This window comes from Dreissena polymorpha, chromosome 2 (assembly GCF_020536995.1).
Source record: "Dreissena polymorpha isolate Duluth1 chromosome 2, UMN_Dpol_1.0, whole genome shotgun sequence".
NCBI lineage: Eukaryota > Metazoa > Mollusca > Bivalvia > Myida > Dreissenidae > Dreissena > Dreissena polymorpha.
This window is the reverse complement of record NC_068356.1, coordinates 67035736-67061462: the sequence shown is the minus strand read 5'-3', so window position 1 is coordinate 67061462 and position 25727 is coordinate 67035736. Positions and strand designations below refer to the sequence as shown.

Below are 25727 nucleotides of genomic sequence, written 5' to 3'. Positions count from 1 at the left end.
AGATATTTCTTGTTTGAGTTATCATCCGGAAACCATTTTACTTTTTTGAGTCACTGTGACCTTGACCTTTGACCTAGTGACCTGAAAATCAATAGGGGTCATCTGCCAGTCAAGATCAATGTACCTATGAAGTTTCATTATCCTAGGCGTAAGCATTCTTGAGTTATCATCCGGAAACCATTTTACTGTTTCAAGTCACTGTGACCTTGACCTTTGACCTAGTGACCTGAAAATCAATAGGGGTCATCTGCCAGTCATGATCAATGTACCTGTGAAGTTTCATTCCTAGGCCTTAGCATTCTTGAGTTATCATCTGGAAACCATTTTACTGTTTCCAGTCACTTTGACCTTGACCTTTGACCTAGTGACCTGAAAATCAATAGGGTCATCTGCCAGTCATGATCAATGTTCCTATGAAGTTTCATGATCCTATGCGTAAGTATTCTTGAGTTATCATCCGGAAACCATTTTACTGTTTCGAGTCACTGTGACCATGACCTTTGACCTAGTGACCTGAAAATCAATAGAGTCATCTGCCAGTTATGATCAATGTACCTATGAAGTTTCATGATCCTAGGCGTAAGCATTCTTGAGTTATCATCCAGAAACCATTTTACTATTTCGAGTCACTGTGACCTTGAAATTTGACCTAGTGACCTGAAAATCAATAGGGGTCATCTGCCAGTCATGATCAATGTACCTATGAAGGTTCATGATCCTAGGCCTAAGCATTCTTGAGTTATAATCCGGAAACCATTCTACTGTTTCGAGTCACTGTGACCTTGACCTTTGAACTAGTGACCTAAAAATCGATAGGGGTAATCTGCCAGTCATGATGAATGTACCTATGAAGTTTCATGATCCTAGGCGTAAGCATTCTTGAGTCATCATCCGGAAATCATTATACTGTTTCAAGTCATTGTGACCTTGACCTTTGACCTAGTGACCTGAAAATCAATAGGGGTCATCTGCCAGTCATGATCAATGTACCTGTGAAGTTTCATGATCCTAGGCCTAAGCGTTCTTGAGTTATCATCCGGAAACCATCTGGTGGATGGACCGACCGACAGACTGACAAGTGCAAAACAATATACCCCCTCTTCTTCGAAGGGGGGCATAACGATTGTTATTACAGAAATCAAGTGAGATCATAATCTCATTATATATCACTATCGCAGCTCTCAAATATACTGTTGTCAAGTGGTAAATCAATAATCTTATAACACTTTGTTCCTAGTAAACCCTTTCAAGCGCATAAGCAAATTGAAATGGCTATTATATATGTGCAACCAGCATAAAACCAGAGCAGCCTGTGAATAATTATGCTGTTTGCTGCTCATTAGTACCTAAGGGATGAGATGAAAATGAAACTTTCAAAATTTGAATCAAGAAAAAAAGACCTCAAATTTAATTATATTTTCTATGGAACTAACCAACCATCAAAGTGCATATGTGAGTGGAATAGTGTTAAAATATGTCAGAAATCAAATCAGAAGACTGGATCCACACGCACATCCTCCGTCTCGTCACTATCACAATTCTCAAACTGGTTTTCCTCGACAGCATAGTTCTCAGGACGCTTGATGTAATCTCTCTCGTGAAGATCCACGGGCACAAACGTGAACAGACCGTTGTCAATGGGCGGGTAGTAGATCTTCAGTGGATCGATGTACACAACTGGTGAATTATCTGAAAACAGTGCCATTTAGATTTACTGATACAATATATGGTATTATTACCTTATGTTTGCTGACACTTTTTAAAAACAAATCAGGCATTTCCTTTCTTTAAAATTATAACAGATTTGTGTCATCAAAATATGCATGTAAAAAATCAAAACTCACACTCTATAATGAGAATTTCTGACTAGAAGTACTGTGTTTTAAAATTTATACCCAAATTGCTATTGTGATGAATCCCAACATTAGTATTGTCTACACACATGGCCCAAAGATAGCAATTTGATGCTACTGTTTTGAATTTAAACTTAATTTAAGTGTGCACATTTTTATAATTATACATGATCAACATCAGATCTGTAACTGTTTCTTAGAGTAGCAAGTGTGCAGCTATGGCTATATTAAAATTTTTAATAATATTGTTATTTTAAATATTTTCATTGGATTCCTTGCATGTTTTTTTTTGTTTGAGCTAATTTGCAATGTTTTTTTGCGAGAAACATGCACATTTTTTCAATTAGAACATGAACTTATATTCATGTAACTACTGGGTAATTAAAGCAGTTCTACTGAACCACTCTGCAAATAGTACAGGGCCAGTATCCACCTCCGTATTCTTAGACTTACAAATAAAGAATAGTCTTAGACTCAATAGCTCTGATAAAACTACATCAGGGTTTGCTTACAAAGGAGCTTACAATAATGCTTATATTATTAACATATTGTTCTTAACAAAGAATGTTACAATGTTGGTGTTCACTGCAATGCTAGACTTGACTTTCGAAAAGTTTAAGTACATTACAGTTTTCATAATATTCTTTGTTTTTAGACTTAACCCTTTCCGACTCAGAAGCAAAGTGAAAATGGATATGTGCAAACAGCATAAAACCAGAACAGCCTGCGAGTAACTCGCAGTCTGTTCAGGTTTTATGCTGTTTGCTCTTCATCAGTATCTAAGGGTGTTGAAAAAGCCTAAAAAACTTCAATCTAGTAAGAAAGTTTTTTAATTAAATTCAACTTTCTAAGGGACTACAAATGAGTCAAAATGCGTATATACGTCTAAGAATCGGTTGGTGGATACAGGCCCCAGTACACATACATGTGCCGTGTTGTTGTATGTTCTGCTCAATCTCCTCCTCCCAGTTCTCCGTCTCTTCCAGCTGCATCTTCACACTCACGTGTGTCCCTGTGAAGGGCGGCTCTGGTGGTTTGTAACCTGAGAGGATAATAAACACTACATAGTATTATGTTGTTGTTTTTTTATATTGCAGGCATGATTATGACGTATGTGTACCTTGACTTCAAACCGAACATTTAATTACTATAGTCTTCAACAAGGATTTTGGTCACTATAAAGAACTGAAATGTGTCAACAACAACAACAAAATACAAATATATAAATATTTCTAAACTATGAAACAATTACTTTTAAATGAATAATACATAAATTGCACCTTGAATGAAATAAGTTTGCTTTGATGTTGTGTTTAAAAGAGCAATATAATTCTACACCAAATGTATGCATACCCAAACTAAATAAACAGCCATGAAGAATGAAAAGTCATATAATCAAAACTCGAAATGACATAAAATAAAGAAAGCAGACAAGTTATGGGAAAAAACAAGTTAAAACACACACTTCATTTTGAAGTTTTTCTTTCTATGCAATAGTTTAAATACAATACTTATTTTGCTGTTACAGAGCTACAGGTTAAGAAAATTTTGAAAATAAATTTACATTTTGCTTTTTCTTCTTTTTTTGACCTTTGACCTTGAAGGATGACCTTGACTTTTCACCCCTCAAAATCTGCAGCTCCATGAGATACACATGCATTCCAAATATCAAGTTGCTATGTTCAATATTTCAAAAGTTATTGCAAAACTTTACTGTACAGTAAAGTTTTGGGACAGAATTTTTTGACCTTTGACCTTGAAGGATGACCTTGACCTTTCACCACTCAAAATGTGCAGCTCCATGAGATACACATGCATGCCAAATATCAAGTTGCTATGTTCAATTTTTCAAAAGTTATTGCAAAACTTTACTGTACAGTAAAGTTTTGTGACAGAATGACAGACAGAAAGAAAGAAAGCAAGACAGGCCAAAAACAATATACTAGTACCCCCAATCTATCGATCCGGGGGCATAAAAATTGACCACAAAAACAGAACCAGTTAGGATCAATAAGTGTCTAATTTTCATCTTTCAATATTGCTTGGACCAAAACAATAAAGTATATAAGAAATCCTCTGGGAGTTTCAAGGATTTGAGTGAAGTGTGGTCCAATGATGATATATTTTGAATATTTTTCGTTCAAAGAGTCTTTTGCTATATCCAGCAATATTCCAGTTTAGACCAAATTTTTAAGTGTTGTCCCTGAATAGCCTGTGAATTGCAAGGTGCCTGTAACACGTGACTTTTTCGGCTATGTGTGGGACAACCGGATGTCAACAAACCATCGCTTCAGGTAACGTTTTTGATAATTTCTTCATTATTTAAAACCATTTTCAAAAAAACAAAGACGAGAGCCCGGTCATTGTCAAAATACACAACTGTGTTAAGGTTGCGCAAAATTAATTTAGTATTTTTTCCAAAAAGTGCAACCGCGCGTTTGAAAAGACACGAATTGAAATGCTATGTGTGGTATATTTGTTATTCAATCAACAAAAAGGTTCATTATAATATTGTCAAAGGTTAAAAAAATAGGGCGGACATTGTAATTCTTCATAGAGAAGCTACATACATTGTATGTTTGAGCAAATACTTCTGATTCGGAGTGTGTGCTTAAAAATGCAATAATGCTATGTGTGGGACACGTTTTTGAAATGCTATGTGTGATATACAAACTAAACTAGAGAATCGAAAGATTAACATAAACATCAATAATATTTTAAGCCTGTCTAAATAACAAAAGTTGGTCAATAAAACATTGTTGGTACTCTTTTGCGTGCTTAAAATTTGATAATCACGATGTTCATGTTACTCAAAATTATCATGATTGTCAATAATTTATATTCATATTTTTTACTTGTAGAATGCCATTTGTTTGGGAACAGTGTGGTAGAGAGGTCATAACACAGTTGGGAATCTCCAAACACAAAGCCACCAACGCACTGGAAGGAAAATATTTCTGTTGCGGCAAACCTTTTCTTGTGAGTTTCTATAAAATTGATTGTTACAAAATGTTAAATTTTCAGTGAATTGTTACTTCCAACTAAGGCACTTGTTTAATACACAAAATTGTAAGGATTGTTTGTGCAAGGTGTCAAGTGAATATAATTGTAACAAAATTACAAAAAGTGTTATTGAACTTATGGTTGTGTACTTTTTATCAGGAATGTGTAAACATATTAGACCGTAACAAGAGTTATTAAATAAGCATAAAGAGATAATACAGCATTATTTAAACAAATAGACAAAAGGATCAATAACTTATTTTTCTGTAAAATCATGTATTCGTATCTAAATCCTATTGAGCTATCTTATATATCACGCATGACAATTATTTATAATTTATTTTTTTAAGTTTTACAGTTTATTTCATGTGTATTTTGTTCTTTCAGGGAGATTAAAGTATTTTGGAAGCACCTTCAAGAGACGTACTGATATCTTGATCAATGAAAAGTTGTCATATAAAGTTAATGTTCAAAAGTTTAAAAGACTGTTTTGTTACCAGATGATGCAAGTATTGCAGTGAAACAAAACAATCAAAGTAAACATTAAATACAAATTTGACAATTCAACAAATTGATCAACATGTATTGTTTATTACTTGGTGCGGTGGTAACAAGATCTTGCAGCCCCTTTCATGACCGGGTCGAATGAGTATTTTCATTAAACATCTTACACTATTTTCAGTTATTCAGATTTCATTTGAAATTGAGTACATGAAGTATTAATACAATTAAATATGTTTGTTGGTATAATAAACCCCCAAAGCCAAGACTTTTTTGCGATGATCATTTGTTACGTGTTAATTAGATCATTCATATGTTTGTATAGCAAGATTTGTTACTTTGCGAATACTGGTGTACTTCTTTGTGTACTTGGTGCTTTAATTTCTATTGTAACATGTGCATGCTGGTTATAAAGCAATGTTATTATTTATGAAGTGTTTATTTTGATATACTTAAGATATTCATATGGAGATGATATTGGAAACTAAATGAACTTAATAGACCACAAACAATCATCATTGGATTTATATTGTTATTTGTTATGAAACAATTGTTTTATTAACATATATACTCAGATTTTATATTCATCTAATCAATTTCATTAACAACATAGATACAAAACACAAAAATATACACAAATATCAATACACACACTTTGTTTTGATTATGCCAAAATACATATTAAATGGTATGTTTGCATAGTTAGTTGAAATAGCTTTCCGTAAACATCACAGAATGAAGCTGGGTCCGTCTCTGTCACTGTGGTTTTGATAATTAACTTGCCGCATAACAACTTCCGTGTGGACTGATGATGTTCATCTAATTCTAACACAGCTTCGCGCCTTAAAGCGTTACAAATCCTTTGACTAATCCTTGTCAAGTCTGAAAAACAACAGAAGTAAAACCCATTTTAAAGCAAGTGCTTTTACTTTCTTTGTCATTCATTTATAAAAAAAACCAAATTTAATAATCAGGCAGAAATATCAATCATGATATTTATTTAAAGACAATAAGTCAAAAAAAAAGAAAATATTATAGTTCAACATAACGTGTTTGTTAAAAAAGACCATTGGTTGGATAACAATTATGCAGTGTATTTTATTTAAAATTTATGTTCAATTAAACATAAATTGTTTAAACATTACACAATTACTTCAGTATTCCATCATGTAACATTTGGTTAATTTGATATATTTTCAGTACAGACTGAAGTATATGTTTTAGATTCTTACAAAACTGTGTCCAGATTAAATGCAGAACTGACGGGAAAATTCTTGCATACCACACATAGCATTTCAAAAATGTGTCCCACACATAGCATTATTGCATTTTTATACACAGACTCTGAATCAGATGTATATGCGCAAACATACAATAATATATGTAGCTTCTCTATGAAGAATTACAATGTCCGCCCTATTGTTTAAACCTTCAACAATATTATAATGAACCTTTTTGTTGATTGAATAACAAATATACCACACATAGCATTTCACTTTGTGTGTTTTCAAACGCGCGGTTGCACTTTTTGGAATAAATACTAAATTAATTTTGCGCAAACTTAACACAGTTGTGTATTTTGACAATGACCGGGCTCTCGTCTTTGTTTTTTTTTTAAAATGGTTTTGAATTAATGAAGAAATTATCAGAAACATACCTGAAGCGATGGTTTGTTGACATCCGGTTGTCCCACACATAGCCGAAAAAGTCAAGTGGTACAGGCACCTTGATTGAACACTTGATTCATTCGCAGCCCTTTCACATTTACTCAAAACATATTGGTCCTAATTGGTTCTTATGTAACATCTGTAGGTCACCTACCGCTCCATTTCTTGGCCTCCACATACACAGGAGGCTCAAACTCATCGTCAGGGTTGTGGATGTTGTCATAGTCCGAGCCTGACCCACGACTGTCACATGACCCTACCCCCTCCTCATTGTCAACACTATCAGCATCTCCAGAACTCCCTTTGTCATCGTCATCTTCTTCATAGCTAAAAGCTGCATTGAAACTCGGTGGCCTGGTCTGTGGATAGAGCATTACAATGAAAAATGTTTTTTACCCTCACTCTGGGAACACATGGCAGGTGCATAAAGTGTTGTTCAAGATTAGCCAGTGCAGTCAATAAGGGACAACACCTACCAATGGTATGGTATTTTCTCTTTTTAGATAACATTCAGTTTAGGAGGACAGTAATGTCTGTGATAAGGCTAATCCAGGACGACACTTTACGCACATGCACTTAGCCCCATTTTCCCAAAGCGCGTCTCATATTTAATCCTGCAATATTCACTTACCACATGCACTTAGCCCCGTTTTCTCGAAGAGTGTCTCATATAATCCTGCAATATTCACTTACATACCTTGCGTCTGAAGGGCCGTCTGTCCTGGGTCGTGTCTGCATGACTTCTCCAGATCGACATGCTACGCATGGCTGCACGCGCCAGGAAGTCCTCGTTAAAGGGAAGGTCAGAGGGAGGGGCCTCAAAGTCTGGTATGCTCACATTCTCTGTGCTAACCTTGAAGCATAGAACAAATTAGTCACACACACTCACATTCTTTGAAGTGACCTTTAATGAAAAGGTTACCTTTAAGCATAGAAAAAATATATCTTACTTTGCTAAAAATTCCCTTGCAATGCAAAATGTTAAGTTTTCTTATTTGATTATAAAACTATTTCGGTAGTATAGTTTTCACATGATTCCAACAGACAGTGAACAAGTCTTTGTCAATCAGATTCCAGGCTACTTAGCAAATGGTGCTTATGACCTTGTAGCACTGACAGTCTGAAGGACAGACAACTTTATGTTGCAATTCAATTAATACATAACCATATAAACAAAGTACGTATTATAACTGAGTAGGATACATAACTGGGCATGAGAACACACATTTATTGTTACTGCCCAATAAACATTAACTGAAACTATTCTTTGAAATAAATATTTCAATACTACTACAATAAGATTTTCTCTTACAATATTTAACACCGCAGACTTAACCACAAGCTTTTAAATAAGCAACATAAGCAACATATTACACCCTTTTCCGCTCAGAAAATGGCTATATGCAACCAAAATATAACCAGAACAGCCTGAGAGTAATTGCAGTCTGTTCAGACTTTCTGCTGTTTGCTGCTCGTCAGTATCGAAGGGTTAGGAATTAACCAACTACCAACGCGGTAAATTGGTTATCTCAGCGGGACAGGTTTAAAGCACTAGATAAAGGGTTTAAAAAATGCTAGTGTTCTTTTGCACCACTTTTGGAATGAAGCTTTGGATTGGGAAAAGTTGCAGCATTTTGACTAAAATAGGGAAATTAGTGTTGTTGTTGTTGTGATAACAAGGCTTCAAATTTAGAATACAAGTGTTTTCAGTATTATTTTTACTAAGGTTGAACTTATATGGATGGGAGTTGAGATCTAAAAAAAGAAACCTTTCATTGGGAAATATGGGAAAAATATATACTTTTTTCCATAGGAGATGGGCAAATTACCAAACCTGATTATAAATGAAAAAAAATACTGAATGCAGTGGAATAATAAATATGGTGTCCACCTAGGGAATCTGGAGGTCAGGAATTTAATCCCAAAAGAGGGAGTGTTCTATTGATTTCCCACTTTTGACACCAAGCACTGGTTCTACCAAGAAAAAGGACTCAATAAGACTTAGGCTGTCGATCCAACAAATTAAAAACAAATAGGTTTCAACTACGAGCAATAACTTTAAAAAGAAAAAGTTAACCTTGATGACATTCTGTAGGTAAGGCAGGTCTTGCCTGGCACGGCCTCGCCAGTTGTCCTTGAGACTTGGATCGCGCTCAGGGTATCGCGTCTTGGTGATAATCATCGGAATCTCAGTGAGAGGGAGGGAGAAATCATTCTAAAGCACAAAGCAGGGCGGAATTAAGTTGCGCTGAATTCTGATTTTATAGTTCTGCCTCTTGGAAAACAGGGCTTTATGCATGCGAGTATGGTCCACAAATCTTCTCCTAAACTATCTATCACAATTTTATGTCCAAAAAAATTAATTCAAACTTTTCTGTGACAAAGGTATGGTAAAAATTTGTACAAAAATTGACTCACTTGTTTTAAAGGCTTCATCATAATATCAGGCTTTTCCATATGCCAATATGGCTATACATGTACATAACAATACATGACATGAATCAGGCATTCCGTGGTACCTTTTTCTCTTCAAAAAGAAGAACAAATACTTAACAACTACAGTATCTAAAATAATACTATGAAGGCACTTATATACCAAATAATTCACCTTTAAGAAGTTTCCATTAAAAGCCGGATCTCACTTGCTTGATTTTGCGGTGGTAAAATGTTAACCTACATTAACTAGTGGGCTGGGTTTATCTGCCAGTGATTTGCTGATAACAATAGAGTGTTTATAAACTGAAACACGTGTTTGAGCAGACAGCAATTTGGTATAATGTTGAATCTGTATTTACATGTAAACTTGATTTGAGTCATCTGCTAGCTATTGGCTGAGAGAAGTTCATAACCTTTCAAGTGAGCGGTGCTTAGCATTTACAGGGAAATTTGAATTTCAAGCAGACAACAAAAAACTTTTTTTCTGTATGTCAATAACTATATAACTTACAACCACCAAATTACACATACATATTGTTTGTATACTAAAGTATATGTATGCCAAATTTCATTGGAAAATATTAAAATAAAAACTAAAATATTTTGAAAATAATCGTTTTTGTTTTCTGCTGTTTACACACCAGTGTACAACTGAACAGTAGACATTTTGTGAGTTTGTGGCCCTTTTATACTGCTTCTCTGGTGTTTAAGTTTATAAGGTTGCCAAGACCTCTCCCTAGCCCAATTAATCAGGATAATACAACCTTTCACATTCTCATGCAGGAAACCTTGGAATAAAGAGCCACATTCTATGAAAACTGAACTCAATGTGTGTGAGTAAAGTATTGACCCAGATAAGCATGTGCAGTCCGCACAGGCTAATCAGGTACACTTATGGATGTTATGGTATTTTTCAATCAAAGTAAAAATCCAGTTTGGTTAGAAAGTGCTGTCCCAGATAAGCCTGCATGGACTGCACAGGCTTGTTAAGGACAAACTTTAAGCATATGCATTTAGACCAGTTTTCCCAGAACCAGCCTCTCTGATTGATAACAAGAGGGCCTGAAAGGCCCAAAGTCACTCACCTGAGATAAAAAGAAATGACATGTTCTTTGCAGCCCAAAATATCAATGGAACAAATGTTCAAACCAAGTTTCATGAAGAATGAACAACAAATGGCCCCCTGGTGGCCATGTTTTTTTAACAGGCCTGAACCATTTTTGAACTCTTCCAAAATATGTCCAAAATTCATGAAGATTGGGCAAAAAATGTGTCTTCTAGACTGACTGTTCACATGTTTTCACTATATACTGAAGCGTTTCACCTGTCATGCCGGCCATCGAATTAAAATGAAGTCAATAATTTTAAATATTATTTATTTATCAAATACTGTGACATTAAGGAAAGCTACTGGGGCTTGTCTGAGCCTAGCTCGAGGCACAAGAAAAATCAACAACAATGTGACTAAAGTATTTTTATTCTTTCCAAACATTCATCATTTATACTTTAGCAATAATACAAACAATACAAACAATTAATATAGAAATACAGTTCATAAACTTTCAAAAGTTTATCATAGTTAAAACAAGGTTTCGAAAACAATTATACACTTTCATGTCTAAACTTGGTCAACAGTTTGTGTTCAGTATGAGGCAAATGCCTTTATAAAGAACTAGGATAAACAAACACCTGTGATCACTATAATTGAATTCACTCACAAACTTCACTTACTCACAAAACAAATAATTAAGAAATCACTATCATTGTATTATTCACTTCAGTCTAATGTAAGACACTTAAAGAAAACAAACAGTTTAAATCCATTTCTTCGGCTTTGATTAATCACTTATAACTTGCGTTAATCACAACACACTAAGTCACTTTAATTGAAGACTAGCTGAGATTTGTCATATAATGAATTCACTATGTTCACTCATCACTTATTAAAAACACTAACTTGTTGTTGCATAAATTCACTTAGTCCTGTTCTTTATTAAATCACTTATTCAATATTTTCACTTAGAGAAAAAAATACTAAGTCACTTTGCCTTAGTTATCACTTAATTAATAATCACACTTAGTTAAAAGAACTGAACTAACTTCACTAACTTAACATTCCCAGTTAGTGAAACACAGTAAATCACTAATTCAATATTTTCATTTAGAGAAAAATAAGACTAAGTCACTTTAAATAAGTGAAATTTCAACTTAGAACATAAAACTCACCTCCATGATAAAACTAACAGTTGCTACACTAAACAGGTCTGGCAGGTTAGTAATTCACTAACCCCAAACTTTCAATTAGTGGACTAACTCTTTCAACTTAGAGCCAGGGGGTCAAACATTAGTCTTTCACATGTATACCCAGATTTTCAAGTGATAAATTCTTATGGGTAAGGCCAACAATGTGCCAGTCCCCTGATTCTGAAGTGTAGCTGGCATATATTGCTAATAGCCTAGGTAATCATCCAATCAAATGAGAGCACTGCTATCCTTAGTATCCATGTACAGATAAGCACTGGTCAAAAGAGATGCAGCACTGACCACTGATGTAAACTATCTGCATCCACACTTACAGAGAGTTTAAAGCATTTATTTCATTTCTTAAGAATTATCATACAATGCATATACCTGATCTATCATTAATGAATTTATAAGTTATTAACTATCATTAATGAGTTTAAAAGTTATTAAAAATTGTAATTTAAAGAATCATTATTGTAAGAATAAAAACAAAGTAAACAATTACAAGGCAGGCGTTACAATACATATAAAGAAAACTGCCTCACCCCCTGGCAGCCATGTTTTTCTACTGATCATGACCATTTTCAAACTCGTCCGAGACATCCACATAACTAATGTTTTGACAAAATTTCATGATGATTAGGCAAAAAATGTGACTTCTAGTGTTCATAAGCTTTTTTACGATATAAATATAAGGAAAAAGACCCCCCTGGCGACCATGTTTTTTTACCGGTCCAAACCATTTTCGAACTCAACTGTCGTATCCAGGAAACAAATGTTCTGACCAAATTTCATGAAGATTGGGCAAAAAATGTGTCTTCTAGACTATTCACATGTTTTCACAATATACATATAGAGAAAACTGCCCCACCCCCATGGGGGCCATGTTTTCCACCCATCATGACCATTTTCGAACTCGTCCGAGATATCTATAAAATCGATGTTTATAAAAAAAATTATGATGATAAGGCAAAAAATGTGACTTCTAGAGTGTTCACAAGCTTTTTTTACTATATAAATATAAGGAAAATGACCCACCCCTAGTGGCCATGTTTTTTTACCGATCCAAACCATGTTTGAACACAACCGTCATATCCAGAAAAAACATGTTCTGACCAAATTTCATGAAGATTGGACCAAAAATGTGAGAGAGTTCACTTGTTTTCACTATATATAGAGAGAGAAAACTGCCCCGCCCCCTGGCGGCCATGTTTTTTCACAGATCTGGACCATTTTCGAACTTGTCCGAGATATAAATAAAGCCAATGTTTTGACTAAGTTTCATGATGATTGGGCAAAAATTGTGACATCTAGACTGTTCACAAGGTTTCTCTATAGCCATTTAAGGAATACTGCCCCGCCCCCTGGCGGCCATGTTTTTCAACAGATCGGGACCATTTTTGAACTCAACCAACATATCAGTAAGACAAACATTTTGACAAAGTAACATAAAGATTGGGCATCAAATGTGACTTCTACAGTGTTCACAAGGTTTTTCTTTTTTTGACCTAGTGACATAGTTTTTGACCCAGCATGACCCAGTTTCGAACTCAGTCGAGGTATCAATGGGATAAATGTTTCTAACCAAGTTTCCTGAAGATCAGACAATAAATGTGACCTCTAAAGTGTTCACAAAGCAAAATGTTGATGCCACACGACGGACGACAGACAACAGGCGATCACAAAAGCTCACCATTAGCACGTTGTGCTCATGTGAGTTAAAAAAAGGTCTTAAAGTCAATAGAACAAGACCTTTGCCACCTACTGATTCAATGTCGAGCCTGACAAGGTTCTTCAGGTGCTGTAGAGCGCTGGGGACCTCTGTAAGCCGATTACTGAACAGATCTAGCGTCTTCAACTTGGTCAGCTTGCAGAACGACTTAGGCAGCTCAGCTATCTGAGAAAGCAATAGGAAATCCACCAATTATTTGAAATAAACCATGCAGTACTTCATAAAATAGTGTTTAAAACTAGTTATTTTAGATCGAAACCAGGAAGAAAGCAGTCAAAATATTACTTCAAAAAAGATCAAATTAACAATAGCATTACATCACTGAGGTGCAGTAGATAATGAACGACATCAACTTTACCTGTTATTTACAATGGTAAATCAAAAAGCTTGGACCTGATCTCATTTCATATTTATTGTTGGTGTTTATGATCAACACATTTTTACACACAAATTCATTCAGACCAGTACTAAATACGAGTATGTTCATATATTATATGCTTAACAGTTGAATATAGATTTAAACATACATGTACCTTCATACATACCTTACTATAAATAGAAATACAATTGATTTTATTAATATTTTCCTGCTTTAGATTTGGAAATACCAAGCACTCACAAGTATATATATGAGCCGTTCCACGACAAAACCTGCATTAGTGACATCTGTGATGACGTTGGGAAAATCCCACTTATTATGACGTCGTCACATGCGAATTTACACAGTGCATTTACGCGGAGCTTAAATTATTTGTGATTTAAGGAGTGTTTTTTTTAGTGGTATTTCTGTTCTGTTGGATATAAATGGAGTTGGAGATAGAAGTAAATTTATGAACTTATTAAATATTTTTATTTTTTATAGATCTATTTATATAAACACAGATAATGATGCAAAAATTCGGTGTGAAAAAGTGACGATAATAACAATGTTGCCCATTTGTAAGCAAAACATGGGTTTAAATCCGATCGCGATTTATGTGATGAATTCTTTACAAAACAAGGTCTCAAAAATAATAAGCAGCATTGACATGTTTAATATGCAAAAATTTAACCACAATTCAATTGTTATTAAAGTTTAAACTTATTTATATTGAAAGAAGCAAATTAATCTTCGTCTCACATTGGACTGCTTGAAACAATTTCAAAGTTGACTGTTGTGTATTGAAATGTCCTTTTGATATTTTTACGGTATTAAATGTTTTCTTCAAAATTAATCATAAATTACATTATTTTTTTTGTAAAATGAACGACAAAGGTTTGAAATATGTTATTTGCATATAATACTTCATTTCTTTATGTCATTGTGTGAGGCGCATAAAACGTCAGCATCAATAGCTCAGATGGTAAGCCAGAATCGCACCACACTGAAGAACAAGAGTTCGATTCCAGTCTGTGTTGTTTTTTTTTGATAATTATTTTAAGTAAAAATATTAATTGAAACAATTATTTCAATGAAATGTAAATTGAAACGATTTTGTTTTAATTGTATGTTTCATGCACATTATAGAATCGTTACGTCGTAATTGTTTTCAGGAGCTCGAAATTCTATTTTCTGAGCATTTTGGCAGAACACCATTATGTACGCCTGCACATTTGCACATTCTCAAGAAATGTCATCCGATGACGACAATGACCAGGTAGAAGGTGCATGTAGTGCCGTCATGGGAAACCGTATTGGGTCCTTCGTTTATGGGCAGCCTGCGGAATCAAGCAGTGACTCCACTGACGATGATGGAAGTGATGAGGGTGATGCGTTTTCACAGGATGATAGCATTCAACGTTTCCATGAATCTGGCTGTGGGTGTGCTAAGAAATGCCACGAGAAATTTGATGCCCGCCCATATCAGAACGCACATCCTTGATACGCGGGAAATGACGAGGGAAGAAAAGGAAGTGTATATAAAATGCTGTTTGTCGGAAGGTACCACAAATGACTCTACAAAGCGTGTGTTTGGTAGATAGTGGGTTCGCCCATATTAAAAAGCTGTACATGTAATAAACCTTATCGTTGTTATAAGTTATCATTTATTATATAAATAACGATTACTTAAATATGGTAATATTAGAAAACTACATTAGTAGTTTTACATGTTTTATTTGCAACATAAATATACAAGATGATAATAAGTATTATTATTGATGATATCAGAATAAATTACACGGTAAATGGTATCATTACATGTTAGTCCTTAAAACATGTTATACATGGTTTTTATTTACTTATTTTATTTAACATGTGCTTCAGACACTCGGACTGTGACACCATTCAGCAGCTAGAGGATATTGTCAACAAGTCGTCTACTGCAAACGATGCTGTCCGATATCCGACCTGGCGCTGGCGTGACTGAAAGACTTTCTTGTCTACATCTTTTAAAGCAATACCCGGGATAAGGTAGTGTGTCAAATTTTTTATAAGCTACACATTTTTCACATATATGAAAATACACACAAATATTTATAAATGCACACATGTTCCCCACACATATTTGTATGATGCGAGTCCCCAAAATATTAAAGTGTTTATCAGTGTGTAAGAACTCGCTTGAAATTCAGCATGTTTATGTTTATTTATTAGTTGTAAATAATTATAAAATACTCAGTATTTAATTATTATACTTAATAATAAAACACATATTTTTAAGAAAAACATAGATAAAAGACATGTCTAAAGATTTGTTTCTGGCTAATGTGTTACAGAAAGTACCAGTACTTCAGGTTCGACTCATCGAGGCTCGGCACGGTTTTCCCGAAGAAAGCAATGGACCTACCAGAGGAAGAGTTCTTCATCAGGGAACTCCCCTCAGCAGAACCGTGTTTAAACAAACCGGCAGGGCTATCAGAGAATCGCGTGAAATATCTTTACAGAACTGTCCAACCATTTGTGCGACCATGTTATCAGGACATTACCTGTCCAACACCCACAGACTGCATGTGATTACATCATGTATTCGAACATCAACCTAAACAGTTATTTTAATCCATGCGAGTGTTAATGAAGGGTTTTCCAAGTTATTGTAATATTTTAATTAGTGTTTGATATTGCGAACTATTTACATGCTGTTAACATCATGAATATGTCATTCCGATTGAAAATGACCCGATGTCAACATCTTTGTTGCGTGTTAGTATGCGTATATAATGTTGTCATAGCAACGCTAAATAGTGGCGTACACATGTAATTTTTACATCATTGGATTCGTGGATGAATGTACAATATGAAACTGAAAAAAAATTAAAATTGATTTTGTTGTCATTAATGCAGGTTTTGTCGTGGAACGGCTCATATAGATTTATTCACATCCTGTTTTGCCAGTTATTAAAAAATGGTCACACAAATGTTTTTTTGGACACTTCTCATTTCTTCCAATACAAAAGATAATAATCGTCGCTGCGTTCTCAAATCTCGTAGCTACAAAATGCCAAGTTTTCAGTAGAGAGAAAAAAACGTCTCATTTTTTTATAACAATGTTTAAGAAATTGAAATTCTGTAAAAATACCAAATAAATGAAGCTGCAAAATACAGTATAAGCCGTAGACGTGTAAGTCATACTGATAAGTCATACTGACAGTCAGACATGGTAGCAACGATATTTTGTCACCACAGTTTTGTCATTTGTATGAGGTACGACAATTCATCCTGATAGGAAACCTCGTAGCTGCAAATATATAAAAAAAATTGTCAAATTTGTCCAAAGGAAATGACGTACCTATAGGTGAAATGACGTCGCTACAACTTTTTGCCGGAAAAAAAGCCAACAATCAAGTTTCAACATATCGTCATGTGCATTTTTCAAGGGCTCTGATTGGCGTAGAGCTACGAGATATAGCACAAAACACGCGCCAGACTTCATATGTTCGGAAAAGACAAACAAAATTTTTAGAAAATTTTGGAGCTACGAGGTTTGAGAACAACAGCGACGTAATGTTAAATATTCAAATTGCGATTTCTACAAATGCACTTTGCAACAACTATTTCTGTTCAAAGTCACTTAGTTTGATATTATGCTAGATCATAATTTTTATTTTTTTTTATATTCGGACACTTAATACTAATTAAATTGCTTATATTTCCTCATTAATGTATATTTCAAGATAACTATAACCATATATGGAAACGGTCCTGCCTCCAGGCCGGTGTCCATACTTTTAAAAGGGCCAATACCATTTTTTAACTCTGCTGAGGTTTCATAAAAACTAAAAGTTCAGACCAAGTTTCATAAAGATTGGACTAAAAATGTGATTTCAAGAGTTAAAAAACTTTCTCTTAAATTTGACATCACTACCTATTGTGTGACCTCATGTCACCCAGTGTGGAAGGCAATACATGTTGCCTGTAGAGAGTAAATGAGGTGAATCTTGATTATGCATGACAAACAATTGAAAAAAGGCAATCAAAAAATCTCATTATGACATTAAGATGACATCATAATGCACAAACTTATTATGTGCAAGCTGTTCTTGCATATTTTTTTATATTTATTTTACAGAAGCTTAAAAACAATTGGTACCTTTCAGTGAATGATTGAAATTTATGTAACTCATTTTAATAGAAAAAGTATATTTTCACTGGTTTCTAAAACAACTCATAGAATCACATTCAATCATACAACACAATCAAAAGATCCTCTCAATATATGAAGAGCAAACTGAAAATAATATCAGGCAGTCTACAAGTGAACAGCAATTTTACAATCTGACCGATCAAATCTCCAACCTCATTGTCATCTAGACGGAGATCTTCCAGTGCTGAAAGGTCACCAAAGTTGCTTGGCAACCACATCAGGTGGTTCTTGGACAGCATGCATATCCTCAGAGAGCTCAGTCTGCCAAATGACTCTGGTAAGACATGGAGAAGATTCTGCCCTGTAGAAAAATACATTTAATAATAAATATATATATACATATATATATAGGTATGTTTCCTTCATATTTAACGTTTTATTAACTATTTATTCCTTTCAAGATAATGTCTGGAATAAAGGCCATTTTAATGTTGGATTTGCAATAAAATTGGAAGACATTTCACATTTGTAAGTAAAATATATATATATATTGTACGTAATACTGTTTATTCCTTTCATTTTAATGTTAGATATGCAATAAAATGGAAAGACATTTAAAAATTTTAGTAAAACAATATATTTATCTACTTGTTTTTGGCCATGCGCTTAATGACCATTTGAGAAAAATGTAACGAATGATTGCATGCCTAACAAATGTGGAATATATAATTACCCAGCATCCTATTAAACAACGGTAAAAAGCGCTTTTTCTCTTTCAACATTTGTTTTTTTTATTACCTAGATCCAGAATTTCCAGAGAGACCAGCTTCCCAAACTCTGCAGGTAGATCATTTATTTGGTTCTCATCCAGATGTAGCTCCCGAAGATTAACCAGCTCACAGATACTGTCAGGAATCTCTGCAAGCCAGTTACCATTCTGGAAATTGCGCCGTTCCAGTTCTCCAATTACACTGCCTAGATGAATAAACTCTATTTTTTTCATGGCACCCAATTCTGAGGGCAGTTTTGACATAAAGTTACCGCTTATGTCTAAATGTTTAAGATTTTGACTATGACATGGAAATTTATCAGATAATGCTTGACCCTGCAATTGGTTATCCTGAATTGAAATCTCAACCAAACTGTCAAGTTCTGAAAACCAGTCAGGCAAAGTTTGTAGAACATTGCTCTCAATGTAGATTTTCTGGATGCAGTGACTAGATTTGAAATTGCTTGGAAGATTTTTCACGTTATTTGAAGACAGATCAAGACTGACTAGGTTAGGTAAATTGCCAAAACTTTCTGGAATATTTGATATTTTGTTATTGCTGAGATTTAGCACCTGTAGAGATTTCAGCATTCCAAATCCTTCCAAGAGAGATTCTATCACATTAGAGCAGAGGTCCAGTTCAAACAGGTTTTCCAACAACCCAAAAGTTTTTGGTAACTTTCTGAGCGCATTTTCATCACAGTGGAATAGCTGCAGACTAATTAGTTCACCAAAATTATCTGGCAAAGTTTCTAAAATGTTGCTTTTCAATTTTAGAGATTTTAACTTGTCTAACTTACAAAAGGAGTCAGGCAATTTTGATAATCTGTTTTCATTTAAATCAAGATCTTCTAAATTGACAAGGTCTCCAATGGAGTCTGGAAGGGCAGTAAAATTATTTCCACTTGCTGAAAATGTTTTTAACGAGGTCAATAATCCAAATTCTTCTGGTAAGAATTCAATTTCATTAAAATCCAAAAGGAGCTTTACAACATGTTTGTTCTCGATAACCGATTCTGGAATTCTTTTAAGATCACTGGATGTTAAGTCTTCTTCAGTTGCATTTTCCATTGTTAAAAATGGATAATAAATCTCAATTCAGAACCTGCAATAAAATCAATGTGAAATAATATATTGAATTTCAAAAATATATATTCTGAATACAAATTGAATGCCACAAGATCCAGTTTTTTTTAAATATATTTAGACAGGGTCTACATTCTAGCAGTGTCTTTATTTCTGCGGTTATGTTTTTCTTTTAAATAATAAAGATTTAACTTTTTTTCTCTCAAATAAATAAATCAGTTTTATTTCATATCAGCTTACGTAAATACATATGATGGTCGAAGTCTTTAAACAAGATTACAGATGGTGCAAGTTTTGAAGTAGGCTGTTTTCAAACAAAATTACACTTGTTTCTTTTGTAAAGAAGTTCAACTATTTGTGTATAATTTAAAGATTGTGTTGGGTAAGTTGTATCTGCCTTTATTGTATGTTAGAACTACCCCAAGAGAACAGATTTGCAGTTTTCTATGTATCTTATATTTTCATTCTCATTTAGGGAAATTCATATGTCACTTTATGATGTCTTGGGTTTTTCTTTTATGTATTAAAAAATGTAAGAGCTTAAATTGTAACTGTATTGCCAGTTAAATCCTCATATATCAGAACAATTTAAGCAAATTAAGTGAGACCTTAAACTTACATTTATCCCGCCAGCTATAAATAGACTAATAAATTAGAACAATGGGGAGAAGGCTACGCTTCGGTGCATTGTTCTTAATGTACAGGGTTTAATTACCCGGAGAACTATATAACTTTGCTCAGCTGAATTAAAAACAGTTTTTGAAAATAATGATGTTGTACTTTTAACAGAAACTTGGACAAATATGAACTCTGATTTACATGTTGATAACTTTGAGTACTATGTTTTGAACAGAATAGAAAATAAGAAGGGCAGTAAACGTTCTTCAGGTGGTATTGTCATTTATCTACGAAATAAATTTGTATGTGATGAGACACTAATTTTTACAAGCCAGGATGACATTATATGCATAACAAGGGACAAAATTGTCACAAAACCAGGTTTTCATTGTGAAAAAAAAATCTGATAAAGGGAGAAAACTCAAACTGAACTTTTGAAATGAACAAACAAAATTAACCCCCTTTGTAAGTTTGTTTTAAAAAAAAATCTATTTTTAGTCGTGGCGACCTTGACATTGGAGATATTGACGTGATTCTTTCGTGCGACACACCGTCCCATGATGGTGAACAAATGTGCCAAATGATTTTAAAATCTCACAATGAATGACATAGTTATGGCCAGGACAAGCTCATTTATGGCCATTTTTGACCTTTGAACTCAAAGTGTGACCTTGACCTTGGAGATATCGACATAATTATTTCGCGCGACACACCGTCCAATGATGGTGAACAAATGTGCCAAATGATTTTAAAATCTGACAATGAACGACATAGTTATGGCCCGGACAAGCTTGTTCCGCCCGCCCGCCAGCCAGCCAGCCAGCCAGCCCGCCCGCATTCGCCAATCTAATAACCAGTTTTTTTCTTCGGAAAACCTGGTTAAAAATCTCAAAGGACACATTGATGTTAGATAAAGATCTATATGTTTGTTTATGTTATGTTATTATGTACCAGATGATAGTAGTCGCCAAACAATGATCGATAACAATATTTTTGATAGACTGACAACTTTTATTACAGAAATTGATGCGAAGTGTCGAACAATTGTTATATTTTACTTGCTGGAGACTTTAACTCACGCACATCTGACTCGCCAGATTATGTAGTAGACGATTCAAATAACTCAAATCTAGATTTTTTACCTGACGATTATATTGCAGATGTAGAAATTAAACGTTATACACAAGATAAAGGCCCCATTAATAACAACGGGTATCAATTATTGGATTTATGTAAATCTTCAGGATTACGTCTAGTTAACGGTCGAATGGGTGCCAATAAATATATTGGTAAATGTACATTTGTTGGGCATAGGGGCTCAAGCTTAGTTGATTATGTTATTTGTTCACCGGACTTATTCCCGGTTATTTATTATTTTCATGTAAACAAACCAAACATACTAAGTGATAACTGTTCAATAAATTTTGGGATTAATATGTACCGAGATGAATCGATTTCGGATGACAATAATTTAAACCGCTGTACTGGTGGTAAAGATTATGTATATAAATGGGACTATCGGAAAAAAAATTGTTTTGAAAATAGCATATCATTAGTCCTTGTACACATTTGCCGTTCATTATCATGCGCTGTAAATCCAGAGGACATAACCACATTTATTTTATGCTTTCCGGTGGTTTATAGAGAAATAGCAGTGAAATAAAAATGGTATTCCACTGCTTTAAACAGTGAAAAATAACAGTGAAAAATATCGATATTTGTCACTGTTTTACTGCGAAATGACGTCATTTTTTAGACGAAATGACGTCATAAACCCAGCAAAATTATCCACTTAAACTCATTTTTAATGTAAATAAAAGGTGAAAAAAAGCATACAATAAAAAGAAAAATGGTTTGATTCGATGAAATATAAATTTTATTTCACTCGTGATCATAGAAAATATATTTTTTCACTCGTGGCTGTGCCACTCGTGAAAATATTGTTTTCTATGATCACTCGTGAAATAAAATCGATATTCCACCGAATCCAACAAATATCCTCTATGTATTAATGAATTTAAGCTTTGTATGGATAACGTTATGTCTCCCTTGTTTAAGCGAAATCTTAATATTGCCGAACCAAGTAAAACATCTGATAAAAATCATACATTTAATAATAAATGGTTCAACGAAGAATGTTTTATAAAAAGGGATACGTTTTAACATATGCTAAATATTTACCGTACAAATAAATCGGATACAAATAGAGTAAATATGGTTACAGCAAGAAGTCAATATAAAACATGTTTACGTAAATGTACGTATGAATATGATAAAAATAAACCAACCAAATTAACAAATGCTCGCTATAAAAACGCGAAAGTGTATTGGAATATGTTGAAGGGCTGTGCCAATGTTAAACCATCGACAATACCTTTGTCTGATTTTGAGATGTACTTTAAAGCGGTTAATAACCCAGAAACACATTTCTTCACACCTGATGAAGATGTTCTGTTTTTTATTGAAAGATACGAGCGCAATGAGCTAACATGTATGTTTGATGAACTAAATGTTTGTATTACAACCGATGAAATTTTAAAAGGCATTAATAATTTAAAAACAAATAGATGTGGCGGGCCAGATGATTACCTAAATGAGTGTTTCATTTATGGTAAAGCTGTGTTACTTCCTTTGTTAGAATCATTGTTTAATAACATTTTTGAAATTGGATATTTTCCAACTGAATGGTCAGAAGGATTTGTAGTGCCTCCACATAAAAAGGAAAATGTGAATGATGTTAACAATTATAGGGGCATAACATTACTGAGCACTTTAGGTAAATTATTTACACGAATTTTGAATTTACGCTTGTCAAATTGGGCCGAAAAATATAATGTTTACATTGAGGCACAGTCAGGATTTAGGCCGACAATGAGCACAGTAGACAATATTTTTGTGTTACATGGTCTAATATCTCATATATAAAATTCAGGTAAACAACTATATTGTGCCTTTATAGATTTTTCAAAGGCATTTGACTATGTTACAAGAGATAACCTGTGGTTGAAACTTATAAAATTAGGAATTAGAGGTAGGATTTTAAATATTATACGCTCCATGTATAACTCAACTAAATCACGTGTTAAATATTGTAATATGTTAAGTGAAAGTTTTCCATGCATGCTCGAGGTACGACAGGGTGAATGTTTAAGCCCGTTTTTGTTTGCTATGTTTTTAAATGATATAGAAGACATCTATCTTCACAGCGGCTTACCGGGTATTGATGTAAACATGTGCAAAATGATTCTAATTTTGTATGCTGATGATATTGTAATCTTTGCAAACAGCAGTCAAGAACTGCAAACTAGTCTTAATTTACTTGAACAATATTGTAACCAATGGAAACTCAATGTTAACATGTCAAAAACGAAAGTAATGATTTTCCGTAAAGGTGGAAGAAACTATAAAAACCTAGCATTTACATATAAACATAACGCTATAGAAATTGCTCACAAATTTACATATTTAGTTAGTCTTTACAACCGGTGGCTCATTTAATGAAGCACAGAACACCCTATCAGGGCAAGCACTTAAAGCTATATTTAAAATGAATAAATACTTATACAAATTTACAGATGTGACTGTCAAACACAGGTTAGACATATTTGAAAAACTTATTGTTCCTATTTTAAATTATGGTAGCGAAGTCTGGGGATTTAACAAAGGCCAAGCCATTGAACGTTTACATTTACAATTTTGCAAAAATACTCTATGCGTTTAGAGAAGTACGCAGAATGATTTTGTATATGGTGAGCTGGGGGAGGGTGTCCATGCAGAATATTAGGCATTTTAACATAATCAAATACTGGATAAAACTATTGCAATGCAACGAAAACAAATTTGCCAAAAAAGTTTACAATTTGCTGAAAAACGACTTTGAAAATAACCCAAACAAGACAAATTTGTGCTCACAAGTTAAAGCTCTATTGTGTTCCCTGGGATTTCAGGATGTCTGGATAATGCAGGGCGTCGCAAATGTGAAACTTTTCTTGTCGACAGTCAATCAGCGTCTTAAAGACACGTTTGTGCAAAACTGGTCAAGTCGATTAAGTGACTCCAGTAGGGCTCTATTTTATAATAACATGAAATCTTTTGAATTCCAAGAATATCTTAACCTTGTTAACATTAAAAAATTTTGCATTTGTATAACAAAATTACGTGTGTCATCACATAGATTACATATTGAATCAGGCCGATGGAGTAAACCAGTAGTTACACCAGTTGAAAATAGAACGTGCTTCTTTTGTGATAAACTCGAAGATGAATACCATTTTATTATGGAATGTGATTTATATAAAGATTTACGAGATAAATATATACCAAAGTTTTTTCGCACAAGATCAAATATGAATAAGTTCATACAATTACTTCAAACAAGAAACAGAAAAGTACTTAAAAACTTTGGCACTTATATATTCTATTCTTTTGAGTTGAGAAAACAGTACTTATATCAATAACATGCTCAATCATATACTAAGGGTTCACTTTTAATACATGCTTATCTGTTTAATAAGTTTGTTGTAAAATATCTCCACTTTCAACCTATAAGTTTATATTAAACTTGTGTCACCCTGTTTTCATATAATGAAACGCCTATTGCACTATCTCCACCTATATGTTTATAATCTTGTACTTTGTATGTGCTGTTTTTTGCTTGTACAAGTAATATATATTGTCCTCATGGGTTTTGTTGTAAAAGATCTCCACTTTTTACTTATAAGTTTATAACTACCCTCTGTCATCCTGCTATCATGTATTGAAACGTTTTTGTTTTGTGTTTTTGCACTATTTCCAACTTCATGTATATGTGTATTATCATATACTTTGTAAGCGCTGTCTTGCTATTTATTGCTAGTAAATATGTTGTCCTCATGGGTCTTTTGACCTTTTGGAACTTGTGAAATAAACTATCAAAAACTATCATTTACAATTATTGCTTTGTCCAACTAAATAAAGCCGATGGCAAATCTATTCACGATCATTTATAACATTTCAGTACTGGGGAAAATCTTATGGAATGACTGAAGCTATAGCAAAAGGGATTGATCGAAAGGATTTATTATTATAAATTTGATCAAATATGAGAAGAACGACTATCGCGAAAACATATTGCAAAACGAAAATTATTCAACACAGTACAATGACAGTTCTATAAAACAACATGTAATTAATAATTATATTATCGGTAAAAGAAAATGTGTAATGAAATAACAACAAAGCGTTAGTTATGTTTAAAATGAAATCACGAGAATTGGCTAACAATTGATAAATTACCAGATTTGGTAAAAAAAGGACAGCTTTTACGACAATCAAAAT

General features: G+C 33.8%; 1 protein-coding gene across 2 annotated transcripts; it reads right to left on the bottom strand.

Annotated features, from left to right (window-relative positions):
• Nucleotides 1–194: 194 nt before the first annotated feature.
• Nucleotides 195–25704, bottom strand: LOC127867434 (leucine-rich repeat protein lrrA-like). 2 transcript variants are annotated; one of them, XM_052408583.1, is made up of 9 exons: nucleotides 25686–25704; nucleotides 18737–19812; nucleotides 18151–18299; nucleotides 13470–13601; nucleotides 9102–9239; nucleotides 7722–7877; nucleotides 7179–7383; nucleotides 2779–2895; nucleotides 195–1689 (listed from the first exon to the last, which is right to left on the bottom strand). In XM_052408583.1, exons 2-9 carry the CDS (start codon nucleotides 19776–19778, stop codon nucleotides 1490–1492), a joined length of 2139 nt encoding a protein of 712 aa, XP_052264543.1. In that variant the 5' UTR covers nucleotides 19779–19812; nucleotides 25686–25704; the 3' UTR covers nucleotides 195–1489. The 2 variants fall into 2 exon arrangements, with proteins under 2 accessions (XP_052264543.1, XP_052264542.1); XM_052408582.1 differs by lacking the exon at nucleotides 25686–25704 and adding an exon at nucleotides 24324–24480.
• Between the last annotated feature and the right edge of the window lie 23 nt (nucleotides 25705–25727).